The sequence below is a fragment of the Ochlerotatus camptorhynchus genome, unplaced genomic scaffold (genome assembly GCF_037179485.1).
Source record: "Ochlerotatus camptorhynchus isolate MF236.1 unplaced genomic scaffold, CSIRO-AGI_Acam_v1.1 ptg000232l, whole genome shotgun sequence".
In the NCBI taxonomy this organism is placed as follows: Eukaryota; Metazoa; Arthropoda; class Insecta; order Diptera; family Culicidae; genus Ochlerotatus; species Ochlerotatus camptorhynchus.
The window spans coordinates 2,183,583-2,206,720 of NW_027040722.1; the positions used below are offsets into that span (position 1 = coordinate 2,183,583).

The following is a 23,138-nucleotide window of genomic DNA, read 5'->3' on the forward strand; positions in this document are numbered from 1 at the left end:
TTGGAAAATCGCTTTAGCCTGCTTGAGGGTCTGGAAGAAGAGTCCTTCCCAAGACTCGAAGATGGAGAACAGGTAGACCAGCGCAGCGAAGAACGAAGCAACACCCACCGAACAGGTGCCGGCCCTCCCAGGTCCAGAAGGATGAGCCGAGACGGACAAAACTCGGTTGAAACCTCGTCCCAACCTTGGATCACCCCACTTAGAGAACCCTGCCTAAGATGCCTGGCAAACCCGCATAAAGCAACGGAATTCGAGAAGGTAATCGCTTGGTTGAGACAAGAGTTCCTGGTGGTAGCACGAGCCAAACGGTGGCTAATAGGGCTGAGAAACCTACAACTCAAAATAGCCCAAAGGATACAGCAAGTCGATTCGGAACTAGACAGGGACCACCTGCTAATAGAGATTGGCAGCGACCTACAGGAAATCATGGAAAGCGACATCCTCACAACAACAGATCACCTTAGAACCAACCAGAGCAACCACAGTGGAGTGTAAGAAGCTAAAAATCCTGCAACACAATGTCCAGAGCCTTCGCCCGACAGAAACCCGAGAAGAACTCAGTCACTACCTTACGGAGAATTCCATCAAGGTAGCCCTGTTGCAGGAGATATGGCTAAAAAAAGAAGAACCGTTCATACTCGCTCGCTATAAACTAGAATCCACCAGGAGAAACCAAGGATACGGCGGGGTTGGCATCCTGATACAAAATAGCCTCGACTACGAAAGATTGGATCTGGAAGGCCTCCTCCCGGTCGAAGTGGTCGGAATCAAAATTATCAAAGGATTTGACCCTATTTCTCTTATCTCGGTCTACGTTCCCCCGGGACAAAGTGTTTCTAGTGAAACAAAAACAAAAATCCAGGAATTCTTCGAAGTCGCGGAACATATGAGAGGAGAAGTGCTGATTGGAGGGGACTTCAACGGCCACCATCATTCTTGGGATTTCTCATCGGCCAACTGTCCGAAGGGCAACCTCATCAATAGCATTTTGGGTTCGTCAAGATTCATTCTTCTGAACGATGGTTCCCCAACCTGCATGACTACGGTCCATAGGAATAGCTCAGCGATTGACCTTTCCATGGCCACTAGTGGTCTAGCCATTAAAACTACCTGGGAGGTCGTCCCTCAAGAGTTTGGAAGCAATCATCTATCCATTCAGATCGAAATAGGAACCCTAATAAAAATTGTATGGTTAATTTGCTTAACGACGTGTACTGGGTATCATCCAAACCATTTGTGGAATAGTTCAATGATTTGGGTTATCGTTCGTTTATGGTTATTTTTTATTAGGGAAGTGAGATCCCGGTCGTACCTGGCAAAATGATCCGAATCAACAAATCCAAGGCAGCAGAGCTAATAAACCAGCTTAAACCTCAATTCATCTACAATCCAGAGGAAATGCAATCGATCTTCGAGGAGAGCTGTGAAGAAGCCAGCTTCGTAGTCAGGGACAAAAAGGGCAACTACCTTAAGCGATGGTGGACAAAGGAGATCGAAGAAGCCTACAAGACCAAGCGAGGCATATTAAGGGAATACAACAGGCTCAAAACAGCAACCAACTATATCAACCTCCAGAGAGCAAGGGCGGTGCTGAAAAGACTCATCCGGAAGGCAAAGAGAGCCTATTGCCGGGAACTCGCCGAGGCAGTAGACGAATCCACCCCCACAAAACAGCTCTGGAACATAATCAAGGGATTGGACACAGCGCTAACTCAACCTGTAGGACGAAAACCGGAAATCACCCTGGACGACGCCGAACAATTCATGGCACACTACTACGACCACAAGCTGAAGACAGTATACAAACCTATAGTGGAAACTGCCACAGAGCTAGGAGGCTACGAGATGGCACTGGCGATTGAAGAAACATTAGGAGCCCTTCGGAGAAAGAAACCCCATTCTGCCCCAGGAGAAGACGGCATGTCATATGGCATACTAAAAAACCTAAGACAAGACATGCAAATCAAGGTGTGCGAAATGCTGAACGAAGTGTTCGTCACCGAAAGAATCCCGGAAAGATGGAGAACGACGCTAATTAAACCCATTCCTAAACATAAAGGAGATCCTCTTAACCCAGCCTCCAGTCGCCCCATATCTCTCATGAACGTCAACCTCAAACTCATTAACTCTGCTGTCAACAGTAGGCTGGCAGAAATCGCCGAAATAAAGAATCTGCATCCCCCTCAATCCTTCGGTTTTCGAAAGAACTGCTCCGTCCAAAGCAGCGTGAACTACGTCGTAAACAGGATCAAGGACGTGCAACAAGATAGAAAACATCCCATAGTTGTCTTTCTAGACATGTCCCAAGCCTTCGACTCGGTGAACCTGCGAAAGCTGCTGAATTCCCTACAAAACCTAGAAATCCCTAACAAGCTCATCTCCTGGCTGCACACCTACCTCAGCCACCGAAGATTGGTCCTCAAAACGAATGAAGGAGACGTCTACAGGGAAGTGAGTGAAGGACTGACAAGGCTGTCCACTCTCGCCCATCCTATTCAACCTCTACAGGAAGGAGCTCCACGATATCACCGAGGAAGATTGCGAACTCGTCCAGTTCGCTGACGACTTTGCGGTGATAGTTGTAGCAAGCAACCCTGACGAAGCTTCCGAGAAAGCCAACACCTACCTCTCCAAACTCTGTCTCGGCCTAGAGTCCCTGGACCTCAGGATCAATGTAGCCAAGTGCGCAGCAATTGCCTTCACAAGAAAGGACACGAGGGGAGTGAGAGTAAAAATAGGTCAGGAAAACGTAAAGCTAAACAACACCCATCGGTATCTGGGGTACACCTTAGACAGGAGCCTCTCGCACAGAAAACACATCGAGGATGTTCGAGAAAAAGCAGGGGCAAAACTGGGAATTATCAAAATGCTAGGAAAGAGAAACAGCAACGCCAATCCGAATACTCTAGTTAAGGTCGGAAATGCCATAATAAGAAGCAGATTGGAATACGGAGCTCACATTTATGGCAACGCAGCCAAATCCAACCTGCAAAAACTACAGACTGTTCAGAACTCCTACCTCCGGATAGCAATGCGTCTCCTCAAGACCACACCCATCCATGTCATTCACGCAGAAACTGGGCAGCTGCCACTGGATATTCGTAGGGACTGGCTCACCCTCAAGGAAATCCTGAAAAACACCTTCCATGGCAGGCAGCTTCAGCCGTTCATCGTGAAAGCAATCGAAGACACCCCGGGCAACGGATCGTTCCTCTCGGAAACGGCCGCAAAACACAACTATATCGTTTGCCAAATGCATCCTAAGGATCCCAACATGGCTTTCCAGGACAGAAGAAAGTACTCTGACTTCAACGTTGCCAGAAATATCAAAGAAAAGCTCTTCGAAGAGCAAAAAAAGAAGGAAGGCTACAGTCAAGAATTCTGGAGAAAAAAAATTCTGGAAGCCAAAAACCAGCACTACCAAGATTTCAACCACATCTACACGGACGCCTCGAAGACGGCAACGGGCACAGCCCTAGCAGTTGTAGACTGCACAGACCAACAAATTGTTACAGAGAAGGTCAACCCCAATTTTTCAATCACCAATGCAGAACTGCTGGCGGTACTCATTGCCATCGAAATCGCCAAGAAGAAACGATATCAGAAAGCTGTTATCTTCACTGATTCCCGTGGAGCCTGCCAGACCATATGCAACAAGACGAAGACGATAGAGAATTACCTTGCCTGGGAAATCACAAAATCGCTCCAGGACAGCAAGGGCATCAAGATCATCCTTCAGTGGATACCCAGCCACCAGGGCATCCCAGGAAATGAAAAAGCTGACCAAGAAGCCGTTCAAGCTACACACGGTCCACAAACAACATTCAACACACTGACCCTCTCGGACGCAATCAATCTTGGAAAAACTGATACATGGGAAGACTGGAAATCGGAATACCAGATCACATCAACAGAAAAAGGCATCTGGCATTTTGGGTTTATGGAAGAACCAGGACAAAAGATTTGGTTTCAAGGACTAGATCTTAACTCCGAAGAAATCATCATCCTGAACCGGATAAGGACAGGACACACCAACACCAAAGAAAGAAGATACAAATGGGGTTGGGAAGAAGACGACAACTGTGACCTATGCGACGAAAAAGAAGATCTAGAACACTTGCTCTACCACTGCACAAAATACAATATCGAGAGATCCGAGTACACTGTACTGGAGTACTGCAAACCACTGAACATCATTCTGAAGGAAAACAATGAGCTCGAACTAAAAGAAGTAGTCTAATTCATCAAACAAATAAAAATACGTTTATGAATCACAAGCGACAACACACAATTAACCGAAGCAACCATATAATCTACAAACAAGACAACAAGAGTGGCGAGATGGACCGTGATCGGTCTGAGCCGTCCAACATTCAGGACACAGCAAAGAAAAAAAAAAAAGCAGCTCAAGTATTAAAAGCCCAATCATCAAATTTTGAGTGTAGCGTATTTCATGCGAGTGACCGAAAATAAGGAAAATAAATAATGACGATTCTGCTTTTTGCACGCTCTGATCTGGGTGCATTACTCGTCTAAAACGATTTAGACTAATTTAAAACTAGTCTAATTTTCCTTTTGGCGTGTGACATTTGCCTCATCTGTCAGCTGTCACTCGTGTTAATTTTCGGTTGTGTTCGTGCTCGCATGCTAAATTTGAAAACAAACAGGCGTTCACGCTTGTTGGTGTTTGTGAAACGGTGCACTCTTTGCACTGGTGCGCTGCTGTGGGAAGAAAAATAAACCACTGACAGACAGTTACCACAGCAGCAGCAGTGAGGAGGCCATCATCATCGTCGACTGCTGAAAGAGCCAAGTTTTTTTTTTGTCTTTTCACGGACGGACGGGACGGGACGGAAAGTTTGTGTCCGCGAATAAGTGAGTCAATTTCCGTGGATTCCGATCGGGAAGTCGCGATTCGACTTGGATCGATCGAGCCGCGCGTAGTGCACTCGTCCTCCGGTGGTTTCGGGTACGGTTTCCGGTCGAAAAAGCGAAGAAAACCTCGCCAATAAGGAAAATTTCCGCAGTGGGTGCAGAAAGAAGAAAAAAGGTGTCGACGATTCATTCGTTGTTGATTTGACCCTCTTTCGTGTCTGAAGTTGGTGTGTTGATTTTTCTACCGTCATCCAACAGTGTCCAATGGTGGCAAAATTTTCATCGCGATAAGGTTTCCGCAGAAAATTGGTGCTGCGAGAGTTTTGCGGCAGGAGTTTGGCGTTAATCCGTGGAATGTGGGGCACCTGACCCAGCAAATTGATTGCATCGTAATGGCGTTTCAGTGAGCTCTCGAGACGAGTGTTGAAATAGAGAAGGAGTGAGGCAAGAAATTGTTTCCATCTTTTTCGTGATTTTTCCACCCTCGAAACGGTGCTGTAAAACTAACGGAACTCCAGTGAGAGAGATCTGGAGAGTGTGATTCCCGAAAAATTGTGCACCAGTTGTGGTCGATTGTGATCGTTATATGGGGGTGTCTTTCTCCGTCGAGAGGTAAAGAAGTGAAGGAAAAGAGTTACCGAGTCGAGAAGTGGGGGGTTGGTTGAAGCCCGTCAAAAGCGAAGAACATTGTGATTTTTTCTTTCCATCATACACACCCAGTTCCCGATGTGCGTGGAGTCCGGGTTCCGGAACAAGGGCAGCAAAGCTGGAACCGTCTGATATTGGTCTGTGGGAAATGTCCTCCTCGGCGACTGGACATCATCTAACGACAATCCAGTCATCCAGTGGTGGCGGCAGCACTTGCAACAACAACAACAACAACAGTCGCTCGATGCTTTCGGTGAATCTGGAAGCGGCCGCGATGGCCAACGATCCCCTGCGGGATCTGTTCGAGGCGTGCAAAACGGGCGATCTGGTCAAGGTGAAGAAGCTCATCACGTCACAAACCGTCAACGCCCGGGACACCGCTGGGAGGAAATCTACTCCGCTGCATTTTGCCGCTGGTAAGTGTTTTTGTTTTTAATGTGTTGTTCTTTTGTTTGATACGCAGGAGCTGGTTGATGTTGTTGTTTTAATGGGAATCAATTCTGCGGGATACGAAACTATCTAAAAAAAATCTGCCCTCACCCGTATTATGCAATCTCACATTGTTCACAGCAAATTGTTTTAGGTTTCTAAATAGGAATGAATTGTTAGTTGGAAGTCTTAAAATTATCGATTTGCTCAAAAAGATACCGACGTAGCTTTTACTCTTTGCTTTGCAGTAAAATTCTTTGATACCCCTTTGCGTAATTGTAATTTTAGGATTAGTGCTCGAACACAAGAGGACTGATGAAGGATGTATTGGTTCTAGAAATTTACATTGGACTGCTAAGTAATTTATACGCTTCCCAAGTTCTTGGTGATCTTAAAACTATCGATTTAAAGCCCAGCTTCAATGATGACTATGTTTAAATGATTCTTCCAGCGCTCGATACGTGAGTTGGTAGATGGGATATTGTCTATCTAGTGTCTTTTTGTGTGTTTATCGTTTGAAGAAAACGTCGCGCATTCACACGAAAAGACAATTTATTGAACAATAAGTTATACTTGTTTTACGTGCGATAATATGAAATTAAAATTAGACCTAGGTATATCAAGAGTGAATTTGCATATTTTGTTGAATCTTTGTTTACAAAAGTAGATACGGCTATTTGAAAATTCATTCTTGATATGATTGTAAAGAGTTCAAAAAGCTTATTCTGACATTCGTGAATACAGACGGGTTGGGTCAAGACTTAAAATTGTATCCCGCTGCCTCGAACATTTGGCAATTTGAACTATTTGATGACATGTCAAAAGTATGATGCTTCTAAAAACATCTTCATAAAAAATAAAAAAATAAAATAAAATTTCAACAAAATTCATTCAATATTTTCGAAATTTCACAAGTCCAAAGAACTTTAGGGAAATTTAAGGGTTTTCAGGGCAGTTCCATTTATTTCAGGATAATTTAGAGAACTTTTGGGGAAGCTATGAGAACATCAGAAAGAATTAATTTAATTAAAATTTACTGAAACTTTAAAGAAGCTTAGGGAATTTCTTAAAACTTCTCCTTGAAGTTTATTTCGACTGTTTCGTAAGCCCTCTGACTTCCGACATCCTCCAGAAGTTTCTTCCAATCTACATTAAGAAGTTTCTTCCGTCTTCAATTAACCTTCTACCGAATGTATCTATAGAAATCTCCCAAAAGTTCCTTTCGTTTTCCTCTCGAAGCCATTCTGCGAAGGTTTTTCCGACTTCTATTGGAAGCTTTTTCTGAGTTTCTTCTGGCGTCTGCTGGAAATGGCTACTCCTGGAAATTGTTTCCGACTTGCGAATCTTTTTTGGTTTCCTCAAGATGTGTCATCTGATTTCTTCAGAATGTTCCTTAAAATTTTCGCCAGAAGTTTCTCAATATTTGTCTTGGAAGTGCCCCGGTTGTTTTTCCGACTTTTCTTAGAACTTTCTTCAACCTTCTTTAGAGCTTTTTTATTCTTTCTCTGGAAGTTTTTTTCGGCTTCCTTCAAAAGCTTATTGAAACACTTCACCGACTTCTCCTGGAATGCAAATTTACCATGCTTTGTCCAAAAGTTTGAATTTTGCCTTCAAAAACGGCAAAAATATAACATTAATTATAACAGTAAATACCGATTAATAGGGGAAATGGATCTAATGTTGGCCTATGTATCTAAGATTGGGGGTCACTTTTTTCAAGGAAGATACTAAAAAGTCTCCTTTTATAAGACCAAGTCACTAAAGTCACTTTTTCTTGTAATCAGTCACTATTTTAAACTTTTTTTTTTAACGTTAATTTATTTCAAGATTGATCATTCTTCTTGCAGTGTGTAGGATAGGCCTACATTTTGTCGAAGTTATCATATCAAGTAGACTGGTAACTTTGCCAGAATCCAAGTGACAGATACAGTATAGCTGCACTTCAGCGAAGGTGGAAGCAACGCATAGAAAAATGAGCTAGTACACAAGCCTTTCTTCTGAGGGTGTAATTTTTGCTATCAAATTCGTTCGAAGCATTTACTTTTGAGCGGCAGATGACGCAATTGTACCTGCCTCATAGCGTTCGTACGAGAAAATGGAAGAGTTGCCAGTCTTCTTGATATGTTGTCTTCGACTTTGTTCTAATTTTTGAACAATTCGAAGTTGACGACCTTGTATAGAGTTTTTTGACGTTTAAGCATCTTTCTCTATGTGTCCACTCATTTTCTATAACTTTGGCGGATAATTTCCAAGTTTATAATAAGAAAGCTATTTATGAAATGCGTTTAAAATATGTTTTTTTTTTTTCTGTAAAACAACAACAATTAGGATAAACGCTCCTATAGTTGCGGTACGTTCGAAGCGCTAGGTTCCTATAGTTGTGTCTTGAGTCTCCATGCACAACTATAGGAAACTAACGCGTCTAACGTACCGCAACTATAGGAGCGTTTCCCCTAACACAAACGGTTTTTAAGACATGACAATCAGTTTTAAAGAAACAAACTTTGCTTTATTTTAGCAAGTCAGGTCTAAAGGTGTTCACGAGAATTCCATTTATTTTAAAGCAGAACCGCGATCTTCATTAGAATTGAGAGCTTTAGGGAAGCTCCGAGAACATCAAGACAGATCATAGAATTAAAGGGCAGTTAAAAAAAAAAATCAACGAAGGTTTCAAGAAAATTTCCGGGAATCTCCGGAAACTTCAGTTTGCTCAAAGTAAAGTTCTGGAACGCATTAAAAATTATATTTACATCCGGAAAATGTAAGAGTATTTCAAGGCTGTAATATCATAGAAATTTTAAGATCTAAAAAATTTCGAAAATTTAGCTAAGTTGATTAGAGAACATCAACGGAGTTCCATTAATTAAAAAAAAATGCAAAAACTTTTAGCAAGCACCGATATTTTCAAGAAATTCCAGAAAACTTGTAAGAAATTTAGATATTTTTAGATTGTTTCATTATATTCAGTGAAGCTCCGAGTACTTCGAGGACGATCAAATAAGAACAGAAAAATCACATTAATTTAAGGAAATTTTCAGTGACTTACAAGGAGGTCCTTAGAGTTATGGGATATTCCGAAAATTCTATGATTGATCCAAAAACTTTAGAAGCTTCAGCGAATTATAAATATATATCAGAAAATTTGATCAATTTAGAGAAATAAACGTAAGCATAGGAAACTTCTGGGGTGCCCAGGCTTCCAGGGAAAATTAGTGATTTAGTGCAAAGTTCCGTGAGCGTTTATAAACTTTATAAAACTTAAAATTGTAGAACTTATAAGCGATTAAATTAATTCCAGTAAAATTGTGGTTTTGATAATTTGAACTTTAGGCAAATCTTGAGAACTTCAGTGAAAATCATAGAGCTATATTAATTAGTTCGCTGCGGAAGCTTAAAGAAGTTCCTGTAATTTCAGAATAACTTCGAAAACTTCACAGAAGTACAGAGATCTTCAGAAACATTCCGAGAACTTCATTAAAGTCTATGGAACTTAAGGGAAGATCCGAGAACTTCAGGAACTTTTATGGACATTTCGGGAGCATCTCAAATAAGTTTAATAAAGCTCCAAAAACAAAGAAAATTTCAGGGGAGTTCAGTTCCATTAGTTTCATTAAATTAGCGGGAAATTTCAAGAAGTTCCCAGATTTTCAGAGAACTTTAGACATGGTAAGAAAAATATTGAGGTTTTCACATATGTAAGCCCAGAAGTTCACGCAAGCTTAAACATTTTCAGAACAGTTCAATTGAATTCACGGTAGTACAACAAGCTTCATGAAAACTGTAAACACTTAAGAGAAGTTTCGAGAACTTCGAGAAAGATATTGATCTCGCTAATAAAGCTCTAAACAAAAAAACTTCAAGAAAGAACAGATATCCTCAGAGCAAAAATATTCCAGAGCAGGAAAATTACATAAATTTTTAAAAAGTTTCGAAAAATTCAGTGAATTTGTAGAATTTAAGAGAAGATTCATGATCGGTAGGAAAATTGTGGAAACTTTAGGAAGTTAGAAAAGGTTTAAAGAAGTTAAAAAAAAAATGAGAAGTATTGTGAGCATCAGGTTAGTTTCTCAAACTGCAAAAGAACTTCAAAGCAATTTAAGTAACTTCAGGAATATTTTAGAAACTTTCAAGTAGTTTTGAAGACCTCAGAATAGTCCATTCCATATTCAAGGGAGATTTCTCATGAAAATTCGCTTGGAGTTTACTATCTTAGGCTTCACATGAAGTCTAAAATTCCTTAAAGGGTGATACGGTCAAAATTTGGTCAATATCAACTTGACGTATTTCTTTCAATTTTGCATTTAAAAAACCTGAACACCCCTCATTTTGAAGGTGTGTGTGTGTAGAATGTTGCTCCTATTTTGATTTTGGAATTCACTCTTCAGTTGTCAAAATGCCGTTCAAGCAAGAAGAGCAGCGTATCAAAATTTTGCTCGCGCATCGCGAAAATCCGAGCTACTCGCACGCAAAGTTGGCAAAATCGCTAAAAGTTGCCAAATCAACCGTTACAAATGTAATTAAAGTGTTTGGGGAACGTTTGTCGACAACCAGGAAGTCTGGATCGGGGGGAAATCGAAAACCGGAAGCCGCTGAGACGACAAAGAGAGTTGCCGGTAGTTTCAAGCGAAACCCTAACCTCTCTCTCCGAGATGCCGCAAATAAGCTGGGTGTATCGTCTACAACCGTGCATTGAGCCAAAAAACGAGCCGGACTATCGACTTACAAGAAGGTAGTGACTCCAAATCGCGATGATAAACAAAATACGACGGCCAAAGCGCGATCCCGGAGGCTGTACACGACGATGCTGACGAAGTTTGACTGCGTGGTAATGGACGACGAAACCTACGTCAAAGCCGACTACAAGCAGCTTCCGGGACAGGAGTTTTATACGGCAAAAGGAAGGGGAAAGGTAGCAGATGTTTTCAAGCACATGAAACTGTCAAAGTTCGCAAAGAAATATCTGGTTTGGCAAGCCATCTGTACCTGTGGTTTGAAAAGTAGTATTTTCATAGCTTCCGGGACTGTCAACCAAGAAATTTACGTGAAAGAGTGTTTGAATAAACGTCTGCTGCCTTTCCTGAAGAAACACGGTTGTTCCGTACGGTTTTGGCCGGATTTGGCATCTTGCCATTACGGTAAAAAGGCCATGGAGTGGTACGCCGCCAACAACGTGCAGGTGGTTCCCAAGGACAAGAACCCTCCCAACACGCCAGAGCTCCGCCCAATTGAGAAATACTGGGCTATTGTCAAGCGGAACCTAAAGAAGACCAAAAAAACTGCTAAGGGCGAGCAGCAGTTCAAGGCAAACTGGCTTTCTGCGGCGAAGAAGGTGGACAAGGTGGCTGTACAAAATCTGATGGCAGGGGTCAAGCGTAAGGCCCGGCAATTCGGATTTGGAAAAGCGGAAGCCTAACTGAATATTTTTCCTGAATTTTATACTAATTGAACTTGAAAAAGAAATTTAATTTGATTTTTTAAATAAACGATTTCACCGATTTACACGCGTTTTCCCTTGACCAAATTTTGACCGTATCACCCTTTAGAACTACCATGAATTTGACTCCAAATTTTTGAAAATTTCTTGAAGTATTATAACTTTTCAGTTTAGAATTTATAAGATTTGTGGGAAATTTGTATATTCTAGATCAACAACAAAAATCATTTGAAGCCTCTGAATTTAAAAAATGTAGGGGAAATGACGGCTTCGGCATGACAGACTATTTTCGGCAATCCAAATTGAAACACTATTTTCACTGGATTTTCTTACGAAAACACTTCGCTGAATGCATGCAAACGATTCTTTGTGCTTTCAGCTTCAATTTGACTATATTTTTACCACTGAGAAAAAGCAATCTAGCAAGGTTTTCTTGAAATGCAACACACGCACTACAAATTGTAGCTGATTTCGAGTTGCCGATAATAGAACAGCAGATTTACATGCAGTTCAAATGGAACGGTTGCCGAAGAAAAACTGGTTGCCGACAATACTCGCTCTCACTAGAGAAGATTGGAGCTTTGTAAAAGCGTTTCAAAACAGTTTTTGACAATTCTTTCGACTGAAATTGTTAGAGCAGCTGGCAATACTGCATATGTGTGCGTTCCTTAGCGAAAAAGGCTATAGAAAGAAGGTCGCTGCTTAGGTTGCCGAGAATACGTAAATTTCCTTATTTGTTAATGAAAATTAATCCATTCTGGATCTGTAAAGTTCAATGTGTGGATGAAAATAGCTAGGAATATTAATTGTTTTTATTTTAAAATGCATTCTTAGTAAGAAAACTATAAAATTTCCTGAATAATGATAAGATTCCCTGAGACTTCCAGGTATTTTCGCGCGATGCAAGTATATGCGAGAAATGCAAGAAGATTATTCGAAGATTGATTCGCTAGTGTGAGATTTTTTGAGCATCTAAAATTGAGATTTAGATGTGTCGCCCCCTCGGGTTTTTCAGGTTTTTTTTCAGGTAGTAGACACTTGGAAGTTTAGTCATAAACTTTCTATTGAATCTTTCGTTTTAAAGGTTCCTATCGTACATATTTTAGTATTTATGAGATTCTAATTGAATACGTCTAAAACATCAAATATTTATTTGGTATACCATCAGAACAACTAATTTTCTTCCCTTAGATCTCTTTTTAGTCACTTTTTTACAACTATAAGTCACTATTTGGTCACTTATTTCTTCAACATGGTCACTAAAATCACTATTTTTGACAGCATTGATCGCTATCAGCCCTGCGCATGACCAGTTTTGACTTTGCTTTGATTCGCCAATAAAGCCTGGTACGCAGCTGTCTTTTGCTAAATTTTGAGATCATAGCGAAGTGTCGTCAAATTTAAAAATCATCAATAATGAGATTTTACGTTGTTAAAATGCATCCAGAACCTGAGTTTTGCAACAATCGTCAAAATTACCTTAAGGAATAATTGTATGGATCATTCATGGATCAGAATGCGCCACCTTCATGTCGATCACGATACCAATGTCATCGATCTTTCCTTTACCGATTTCTTTTGATCTGCGAACTGGGTCAAGAAATATGTAATGTCTTTAGCATTCCGTCTCCTATCCCGTAGCACGTAAAAACGTCATTACTTTTCAGCTGCGTACCAGGCTTAAGCTTGTAAACAATCTGGCAACACGGTCAGGGGATCTGTTCTCCGGTAGATCTCCCCATCAATGTCAAGAAGACCAAATACACTCAAGTCTGTACTAACGCGATTTTTTTTCGCTTCTATTGGAAGTGGAATTAAATGGAAGATAGCCTTTTTTGCTGTTTTGTATTTTAACCAAATTTATGCTTTGACCCAATGTCACCCCCCATAAGGATTTACATTCGTATTTTTTTAAATTTAATTTTAGCAAAATGAGACATCAATTTCAATCATCCACTTCCACGACAGCTGTAAATATATCATTGATGAATATATTCACGTGCTTAAAATGTATTTCCTTATTAAAATGTAAATGTTGTAAGGTAGAAAACGACACATTTTGAGTTTTTGGCCCAGTGTCACCCCTAGTTACGGTACCTTGTTCGTTTCTTCTCATAAATCAATCAATTAATGGTTCAGCTACGCGAACATTGACGAAACTTTAAAATTCAAGCACGTGAAATTACGATGCGGTATTTGTAGTTCATAGTTCTGCATAGCTGTAATCGAGTTCTTTACTCTCCAAGACATAATGTTTCAGCCTTTGAAATTATCTGAAACCGACATCCGTGACGTCTGCAAGATATACTTTGAGTGAACCCACAAGTATGTAGCTACTACGCAGAGAACAATAAAGTTCAACGATCTTTAGGAAACCAGCAAGACCAACTAAAAATCTAAATGTCAAACCTGTACATGCTAATCAGAATGACAGAACAATAAAAATGACTCACCTCTTCATTCTACTAACCGTTTCAAGGTTTCCCGTTTTTGCGATAGACGGAGGTAACGGTCAATGTTAAGTGAACTCAACTATTTGGTGACTGACTATTTTTTACCACAATGATGAATTTATTAGCATCTTCATTTGTGTTCAATTCAGTCAAGGAGACGTCATTTTTGATCATTCATTACCGCAATTACCGTCGTAAAACCAATAGGAAAGTCCTATACTTTGTGAAGAGCCGGACACTTCAACGCCGCGGCATCACAAACAGCAGACGCGCAACAATCACCCAGAGTCAAAGATCCATGTGTGTGATTTGCGTTAAGCTCTGCTGTCTGCTCCATATGGATGAGAGACGGTCATAAAGTGAAGCCAGCGAAAAAAAAAAGTGAAAGCTTCTGGCGATGTGCTAGAGCTTTGTTTCTGAATCTCATCAGCTAGAGGTTCGGTTGTTGTTGCAATGGCGTCGTCGTCGTAGTCGACGGCGATCGGCACTCGACGCGAAACAAGGAATATCAATTATACTTACTTCGCTTGAGACGACGGCGATTGCTAATGCCATTCACGCATCGGTCCGAAAGTGTATGTGCCTTGTAGAAGGTCTTTCAAGGTGCAATACTGTCGGTTGAATACGTGCAATACGTGCCGGTTACCTAGAAGTAACGAAACTAGACGAGCCGACTTAAGGATGGTGGCATAGAGCGAATATTCTCTAAAGGCTGACTAAAAGTATATTGGTACGCACAAAATGATCTGTAATTCGTGATTCAATAAGTTTAAAAAGTCCATTAATGGTTGCTTCACAGTACTTTTATTGAAAGTTCAAAGCTACAGCATGAGATGGTTACATTTCTCCAGTTCGAACGAAATCTCGATCCTTCCTCTTGATGGAACACATCAGCGTCCGCACAGTGGAAACGGACACGGACACGGAATCAGCGCATTTCTTCCATTTTGCCCGCATTTGCTGGATGTCCTTGACTGCCCCGCCGCTTCGTCGAAGTCGCTACTTTGAAATTGCCCAATATTTTTCGATTGGTCGAAATTCCGGATAATTCGGAGGATTCATTTGCTTGGGGACAAAATCGATCTTGTTTTTTATATAATGTGTTTCTTTTTCTAGGCTCATTTGCCGTAGCTTTGCAGAGCCGATATTGATTGGCTAGATTACAAAATTACTTAAAACTAACGTTAGTAAAGCGGAGGCCGATTACTCGCGGCTATCTCGAGATTAGGGGTAACAAATTGTAACAAATGGATGGCAGGGTAGGGATTGAGAACACAAGTTTTGGAGAGCAATATGCTCTTGATCTCGAACTAAGCGACAAACTGATGAAAAAGACATACATGAGGGTACACTGGACCTGTTCATTTTAACATAAATGTTCGGGATGCAACGAGTCAACCGTGATTACTGTTCTTCATGTTAATTTGAACTTCTGTGCAAATTTTCAGCAAAATCGGTGATGATTTAGAGGTGCTTCAAGTTAATTTTATGTTTTTGAGGTAATTTACGACTTACAATATTTGTATCTCGAGACTGAAACAACGAAAACTGCTGTAACAACTTTCATAGCAAAGCTTAATGTGATATCTACCAACTTAGTTGCCAAAGGTTGACTATTCAAAGTGATTTTATTGAAGTTTGACTTAGTTTCATGCTCGAAGATATCTTAAAAAGTGAAGAATTTTAAAGAATTTGTTCTACTAATTTTCCACCCATATGATATAAAAATGTGTAGTCTACGGCATAATGTTCCTTACACTGTTTCAGAAATTTCGTTTAAACATAGTTTTCGTGTAGATTCCATAAATTGAGTGATAAAAATCAGAAAAGAGGCCGTTATAGCTAAAATTCACAAGACAACAGAGCCAATAAAAGTTTCAATTAGATTGACAGATCATAGTTGCATTGCTTTTCAATGGCAACCAATGAATGTTTCATTGATAGATGATATTTTTAAAAATATGAATCCTCGGTAGACGTGTTTTTTTTATCAAAGGCAGGTGTCACTCGAGTCATAACAGCAATTTATAAAATAACGAGCATTTTGGATGGCTCGAGTGACACTTGCCTTTGATAAAAAAAAAACACGTCTACTGAGGATTAATATTAGCATAGGTTGTTTTCCTCGGGTCTTGAGGGATGCGGATAACTTGGATCTAGCAACACAATAGACACACATGACCAAAGCACGTGGTCGATCTAGTGATAATTACTACCACAAGCGCACAAATTGCTGCCTGCGAGCCCGATTAGAAAGAAATGCGAATCTAACGAGTAGTGATTGGACATGACACGTATAAAGTCATGGCTCATGTCCAACCATTTGAATCACGGCTTGATCGACACCTGTGGGAGAATGTAATGTAACCATCTTCCCAGATTACTCTCATTCCATTTTTGTTGCTAGTTGGTGAAATCGATCTTGTTGGCAGCATACCACCCCAGAACCACCTTGGAGTAGTGGCAGCTGGCCAAATCGGACCAAAAGATGACTTTGCCCCTATGCTGGCGGATGAACGGCACTACACACTTTTTCAGTAATTCTTCGATGTAAACTTGAGATGCATCGTCGAGGATGGTTCCGTTTTCAGGACAACTGCAAATCGCTTGCCAAATCATGGCCTTCTTTGCGAACTTGTCGGCAAACACGAACTTGAATCTTCCTGGCTCATGCCCACGTCCAGTCGCGATGTAAAACTTTTGACCGGTAAGCTGCTTAAAATCAAGTTTGACGTATGTTTCGTCATCGATCAAAGTGCAGCCCTTGTGTTTCGTCAAAACACGGTCGTACAAGAGCCTTGCACGCTTTTTGGCCACGGAATTCTGCTTCATGTGCCGGTTCGGATGTTTACTGGCTTGGTACAACTTGTATCCTTCCCTGGCAAGGATGTTCCGCACCGTTTGAAAGTTGGCGTTGTACCTTCTGGCCACATCTCGGATCGAAAGACCGGGGTTGGCTTTAACGCACCTCAACACCTTGCTGCGCAGCTGTAGATGCCTGGTTCCAGTTTTTTCGTAGGTCCGCTGATTCCTTCCCACACTCAGGGTTTCCTTGTAGGTTTTGTGCACTCGACAAACTGTTGTTTTAGCCAGCTTGGAACCGGACCACTCCGGATTTTCCAGGTATTTGTGCACAATAGTTTTTCTTCTTTCGAGTTCCATTTGACGTTATTTCTGAACGCGATCGACTACTTTGATAAAACTTGCACCAGCTGTTCTCTATAGAAGTGTAAACAAGACACTGTCAAACATGTTCGATTCCCAACACTAGCGGCGCGCCAGGGGCGTACCAATTTACTTTTAGTCAGCCTTTAGATGTAAATTATGTGCATAGTAGAAGAGCTGTTATTTTTTTCTTGGATCATGTCACAGATTGATATTCTTAAATTGTTTTACGTTACAGAACTATGGACTTTTATCTTTTTTTTCTAAACAGAATTTAATGCAACTAATTTCATAAAATCAAAACAAAAATCGAAAAAAAATCAAAGAAAATATGATGATATTCAAAATGCTGTACTCATGAATTAAGTAACGCATGCTAAAGAGTGGTTAATGGCCTCAATGCTTCGATATAAAAAGAAAACGCGTGCTGGAGAGTAGTGGCAAGAATGATGCATGGAACAGTTTCGAAAACATAGAAAGACAGGATTATTGAACATAATTTTGGTGAGATCTTTGCTTTTGTATTTATTTAATTGTATTTCTATGTTCACACAATCTTTACTTTATATTGCCGAATAGAGATTTCTAAATATATTCCATTTCCTACTAACACAAATGTTCCCTCCCGTGGCATCAATGAAGATAGTATGCAAGGCTAGTAGCAGGTCACTTTTTAGTGACTTGGTCACTATTTTCAAGTCAGTCACTAAAAAGTCACTTTTTTCACCTAAAAGTTACTATTTCTTAAAATTTAGTTACTAAAGTCACTTTTTTACGACTAATACAGGGTGGCAAGTGAACCAGGAAAACCGGGAAAAAGTCGGGAATTTATTTTCACCAGGAAAAACCGGGAAAAACCAGGAATTTCATAAGTCCACCAGGAAAATAATCTTGTTTATATAATTTAAATAGGTTTTCAATTTTATGTATGTCAAAGTTTCTTTTTATAATCAGGTCAAGACTAACCATTTTGTTCAAGCTAAATCTTTCACACAACTAAACATTGATGAACAAAATTTACCCTGAAAATTTAGTAAATATATTTTGTATTTATTTTTAATTTATTTTTTTTCTCGAATCAATTGCATGTATGATTTATGCTTAATTGATAGCAGACTTAAGCAGTTCTGACGCGTAACTACTTTGAAGTACCTGTTCAACATGTTCAATAAAAAAGTTCTATTTCTAAAAAACTCAGATAAGGACTTCAAACTTCATGCAAATTCTACAAAATTCGGGAAAGTCGTACAAGTTTCAGGAAAATCCTGTGAACTACTGTGATGACCTACGACGGTCAGGAAATCTCTCCGAACCTTTAGAGAAGTTCTACAAATTTCAGAGAAGTCTTACGAACTTCAGGGAAGTTCTTTAATCTTTGGGGAATTACTACGAATTTTACAGAATTTTCTACAGATTTAATGTAACTTCTACGACATTTAAGCGCTGCTTAAAACATAAGGATAATTCTATGACACTTATGGATCCGAGTTTCAGAGTAGTCTTCAATACTCTTGGGAAGTCCTCTGAACTTAACATAGTTCTCCAAGCTCAAAAAAGTTCCCAGAACTTCCGAGAAGTCGCTTGAACTACAGGTAGTCCTACGAAATTCATGGGAGCTCTCCAAACTTCAGGGAATTTCCAAGAAATTAAGGAAAGACCCACAAACTTTTGGAAAGCTATTCGATATTTAAAGCCTTATGAACTTCAGGAAAGCTCTTCTAAATTTAGGGTCCTGATATATTCACTCAAGTCCTTCAAACTTCAGGGAAGTCCTCAGATCTTCGAGAAAGTTCTTCGAACTTGAAGCAAGTCTTACGAACTTCAGAGAATTTCTACGAACTTCATGGTACTTCTACGATATTTAAGAAATTCCTATGAATTTAAAAAAAACTCCGACACTCAGGGAAGTCCTAAGATCTTTAAAAAAAAAAGTCCTTCGAACTTCGGGGAAGTCCCATGAAATTCAGGCAATATAAACTTCATTGAACCCTTCAGGAAAGACCTTAACGCTTCAGGGAAGTTCTACGAACTTTAGGGAGTTTCTATGAACTTCAGCAGTCAGTCTTAAGTTATTAAACCAGCGTTGTTTATGAAATCTTTTAATCATATGATTTTGATATCATGTTGTAATCAAAATTCTGCTAAATAATATCCTTAATCGTCGAAAATTTGCGGAAAATTTAAACAAACTGCAAATCCGTAAAATTGTTAGAAGCAAAGGTTTGTTTAAAGAGTCCTCATTCATATCACATTTCGTTTCTTAACTTGTTTGTCTTAAAGATTTGGAATGCTTAAGTTCCAGCATTGCAAAATTGGTCCAAAATCTCTAAAATTTATCCCAGAATCTTTATTTTTTCGATTTCCAGATGTTAAGCCCGAGACGCATGCAAAATATTCTACACGGCAAATAAATCTGGCTCATCTGTGAGTCCCGTTCACTTAAATTCGCAGTTGAGTAAATTTTTACTGAAATATGAGCAAATATCACTCATATTTGATTGACATTTATTCATTTATGAGTGACATTTACGCATCTTTGAGGAAAAAATTACTCGTTCTTGTGACCTACGTTTTTGCGAATTTAAGTGAACTTGACTCCAATATGAGTCAGATTAATTTGCCGTGTGAATTCACGATCTTTCCATCTTGGAAAATTTTCCTCGTTCCAGAATAATGAGATTTCTTCTTGGAAAAATTGTGTAGGTCCTGGAGCTATAAAAATTTGAGGTTTCTATATCCGAGGTCTTCAAAATTGATTGTCTAAAAATTGTTAACATTTGTCTTGTTATTATTATTTGATTACCTAATACATATCACTCAAATAGGTCGAGGAGGGGCAAATATTAAATAACAAAAATGAAATAAATTTGCGTATAAGCAACTCATTTAATAATAAATTCATATTTTGCCCTTTTTTGAATAAATCGTAGAGTGGAAAACGATTTAAAAAAAAGCTAAATTTTCAAATTTTGGGTGACTTAAAACAAAAATCAAATTTGAATTTGTCATAATCATAATGACCAGCAAATCCCAATTTGTAATTTCCCGGGGTTTTCCCGGAATTTTGTTGATTTTCCTGGTTGTTTTGAGATCGAAGAATTCATCCTAAGATTCGTTTCGAAAAAACTTACTGAAACTTCCTTACATACTCTTTGCATTCTATTTAGAATTAGTCTTATAATTTTCATGCAATTCTCCTCAGAATTGTCATACAATTCTGCTCATAATTATCTTGGAGCTCTCCACTAAATTATTCTGAAAATTCGCTTGGAATTTTCGTCAGAATACCCTTGAAATTCTTCTCGAGATGCTCTTGGAATTAAACTCGGAATTCTCATAAAACTCATGTCAGAATTCCTTTGGAATTGTTCCCTCAAAACTCGATTCCCTTGGTATTTATCGTGAGATCCTTGGAACTCTCTTTAGAATTCACTTGATATTATCTTTGTAAGAATTTCCTTTGGATTGTTATCTCAATTCTCAAGAACTTATTTTGACTATTCATTTGAAATGGACCTGGAATCCGCTTCACAATCGTCATTAATTTTCCAAAAGAGCTACCTAAAGATTCTACTCTGAACGGCTGAAGTCCCACAAATGACTGGGAGTTCTAGTGAAATCTCTCTTAGAGTTCTTAAAAAAGATCTATTGGTATTTTTCTCTAAACAAAAAAAAATGTGGTTATCTGATATTTAGTTCATTAAAGTGACTGTATCCTGAAAACATTTTCCAGTCCAGGGGCCTTACAATTGTTTAAAGATTATTTTTACCGGTTTGTCATCGATTTTTTCCCGGCACCTTTTCCCCGGTTTTCCTGAACTCCTGGTTCACTGTAAAATAAATAAATATTAATTTTTCGTGACAACTTTATGGGATCGGTAAACCATTATTTGTTTTATTGTGATTGTGAGTTTATAAAATTTCTCGAAGTGGGTTGCAGTCAACGAAATATTGTAACCATTTTTTCCGGTTAACAAATGTCACTATTAGTCTCTTTTTATTTCTTTAAAGTCACTATTTGGTCACTATTTTCGTTATTTTAGGCTCTAAAGTAACTGCTACCAGCCCTGTAGTATGGTTTCCCTGCACCTTCTTAAGTAGATGTAGGACTAATTTTCCTTCCTATCCTCTGCGGTTGTAAGGATATGTCCAGGTGTATAATGCGATGCTTGTTTTGCAAATTTTGATGTGTGGGAAAATCCACCAAGTTTTTTTTTCACGGCATCAAACGATATTTTCTGCAAAATGTATGGTTGACCATAATATAGGAATGGTTCAAAATATAGATTTTGCTCCAACAAGCTTAATCGATTTCAAAGCAGGTCCTGGTAATTCTCCCAAAATTTGAGCTCATTTGGATGCGAACTCTGCACTGGTCCTTTTAAATTTATATGGGAATTACTATGGGAAACTGAGCTTTATGTTCTCCATGTCCTAGCACTTTGCCATAATAATTTACGCAAAATCTATCTATATGCTCATGTGTGAAATTTATCAGCTACAACTTTGGTGAACACTTTTTTTTATTAGACTTCAAGGTAATTAGTTAATTATTGATTTCCGAAGACATCGTTGCTTGCTATGTTCAGAATTCACACACGCACAACATCAGCAGCTCTTATGATGAGAAAAACTAAAATACATACATTGGTGAAAGGTCTTCGGCGACAGTGTCGTATGACAGATAATATGACATTTTAGTTTGGTACTGTACTATGATAGCTTGTTTTGCAAGTGTCAGAGGCAAAGGCAGCCGATTATCACAGAAAATGCATCGACTTCGGCTTTTGAAGTGATATTTCCTTCCTAAAATCTTAGCTATTTTCTCAACTTCTGCTGCATAGTCGAAATGACAAGGCAAAAGGTGGTTATTTTGATGGGTTAGTTAGTAAAAAATTTGGATCCGAAAATAAAAACAATGGACTACCTCCAACATTTGATATGTTACAAACTGCAAGTAGTTAGTCAAAAGAAAGCAGCAAGAAGAAAATGGGTTACAGTCAGTGTAATAGAGCAGCCATTTCCGCGAGGCAGCTGTTGTTGCGGAGCAGCTGATTTTTTGAGGTTTTCTTTTCCTTTCGCAAACGACACAAATGATTGCTCTTGCAATGCCAGGTGTGCTCTATGGATGATCGATTGGGTGCTCTGTCTGTCGAACGGTAATAGTCTTTTCGAAAGCCAACTGGTGGTGGTTGGATAAATTTCTAATGTGGCAATTTCAACTCAAAAACTGAACGTACGAACGAACACGATTCGTTTCTGACGTACTGGGATAATAAGTATGCACATTAAGTTCTCACGATACTGCCCAAACGTTATCGAAACCCTTCCATTTTCGTAACCGCCTCCTGCAGCGCAGCGCAGCCCGAAACCTTGACCTCTTCCTTCGCTATCCGCCTCCATAGGCTTTACAATCGTTATACCCTATCCCATCGGCAATCATGCTTCCTAAGATTGCTCTCCGCTCAGCTGTTTGGTTCGCGCAACTGACATACTTATTAGTCTATGGCCGCGGTTTTTCAACTTTCCACTCCGAGCGCGACCCGTGGTTCATTATTGTTATTGTTGTTGTTGCTGCTGCTGCTGCTGCTGTTGCTATTATTGTCTTGGCGTGGTGGTCTACAAACAAGCTTCCTGCAGCAAACAGTCCGCGAGTCTAACGGCGACACCACGCCAAGCCACACCACCGTGCCGTGATTGGAGATTGGATCAGTGTGGTTTCACTTTTCAGAAGAGAAGCAGCAGATATAAAATTGCTAACTCTGAGCAATTCTCAGTCCGCTCCAATCCCCTTCCGTTACGTCGAACGACGACCACGACGACGACTTCAATGGCAATCCGACGAATTAAGCTTTTCCCCCAACCCCCTTTTTCTTCTTCCATCAAACCCACCTCAATATCGCTCTATTGTTGTTCCATTCACTGTCCCTGGTTTCTTGTGTGCGAACATCTACTCCATGATCTCTTTGTTTTTAGCCACCACCGACCGTCGGCAAAGATTACTGCAAGGCACACTCACTCACACAGCATCTGGCTGGCTGGCTGGACCGAAGACCACTGTGAAGACGATGTATGAATGGGTAGTAAAGCTCATGCCACTGGGGGCAGCTAAATGACGGAGCATTAACATATTC

At 39.7% G+C, this 23,138-nt stretch overlaps 3 protein-coding genes across 3 annotated transcripts in view; 2 read left to right on the forward strand and 1 right to left on the reverse strand.

Moving 5' to 3' along the window:
* Window positions 1-23,138, forward strand: part of LOC135704222 (cytoplasmic 60S subunit biogenesis factor ZNF622) — a 530,133-nt gene that overhangs the window by 427,494 nt on the left and 79,501 nt on the right. The window lies entirely within an intron of this gene.
* The window catches only part of slmb (beta-transducin repeat containing E3 ubiquitin protein ligase slmb), a 376,498-nt gene that overhangs the window by 119,482 nt on the left and 233,878 nt on the right, over window positions 1-23,138 (reverse strand). The gene's annotated exons all lie outside the window — the stretch shown is intronic.
* The window catches only part of Tnks (tankyrase), a 67,204-nt gene continuing 48,800 nt past the window's right edge, over window positions 4,735-23,138 (forward strand). The window contains exon 1 of the mRNA XM_065225634.1: window positions 4,735-5,939. Coding sequence (XP_065081706.1) covers window positions 5,672-5,939 — 268 coding nt within the window. The 5' untranslated portion in view covers window positions 4,735-5,671. The remainder of the gene's footprint in view (window positions 5,940-23,138) is intronic.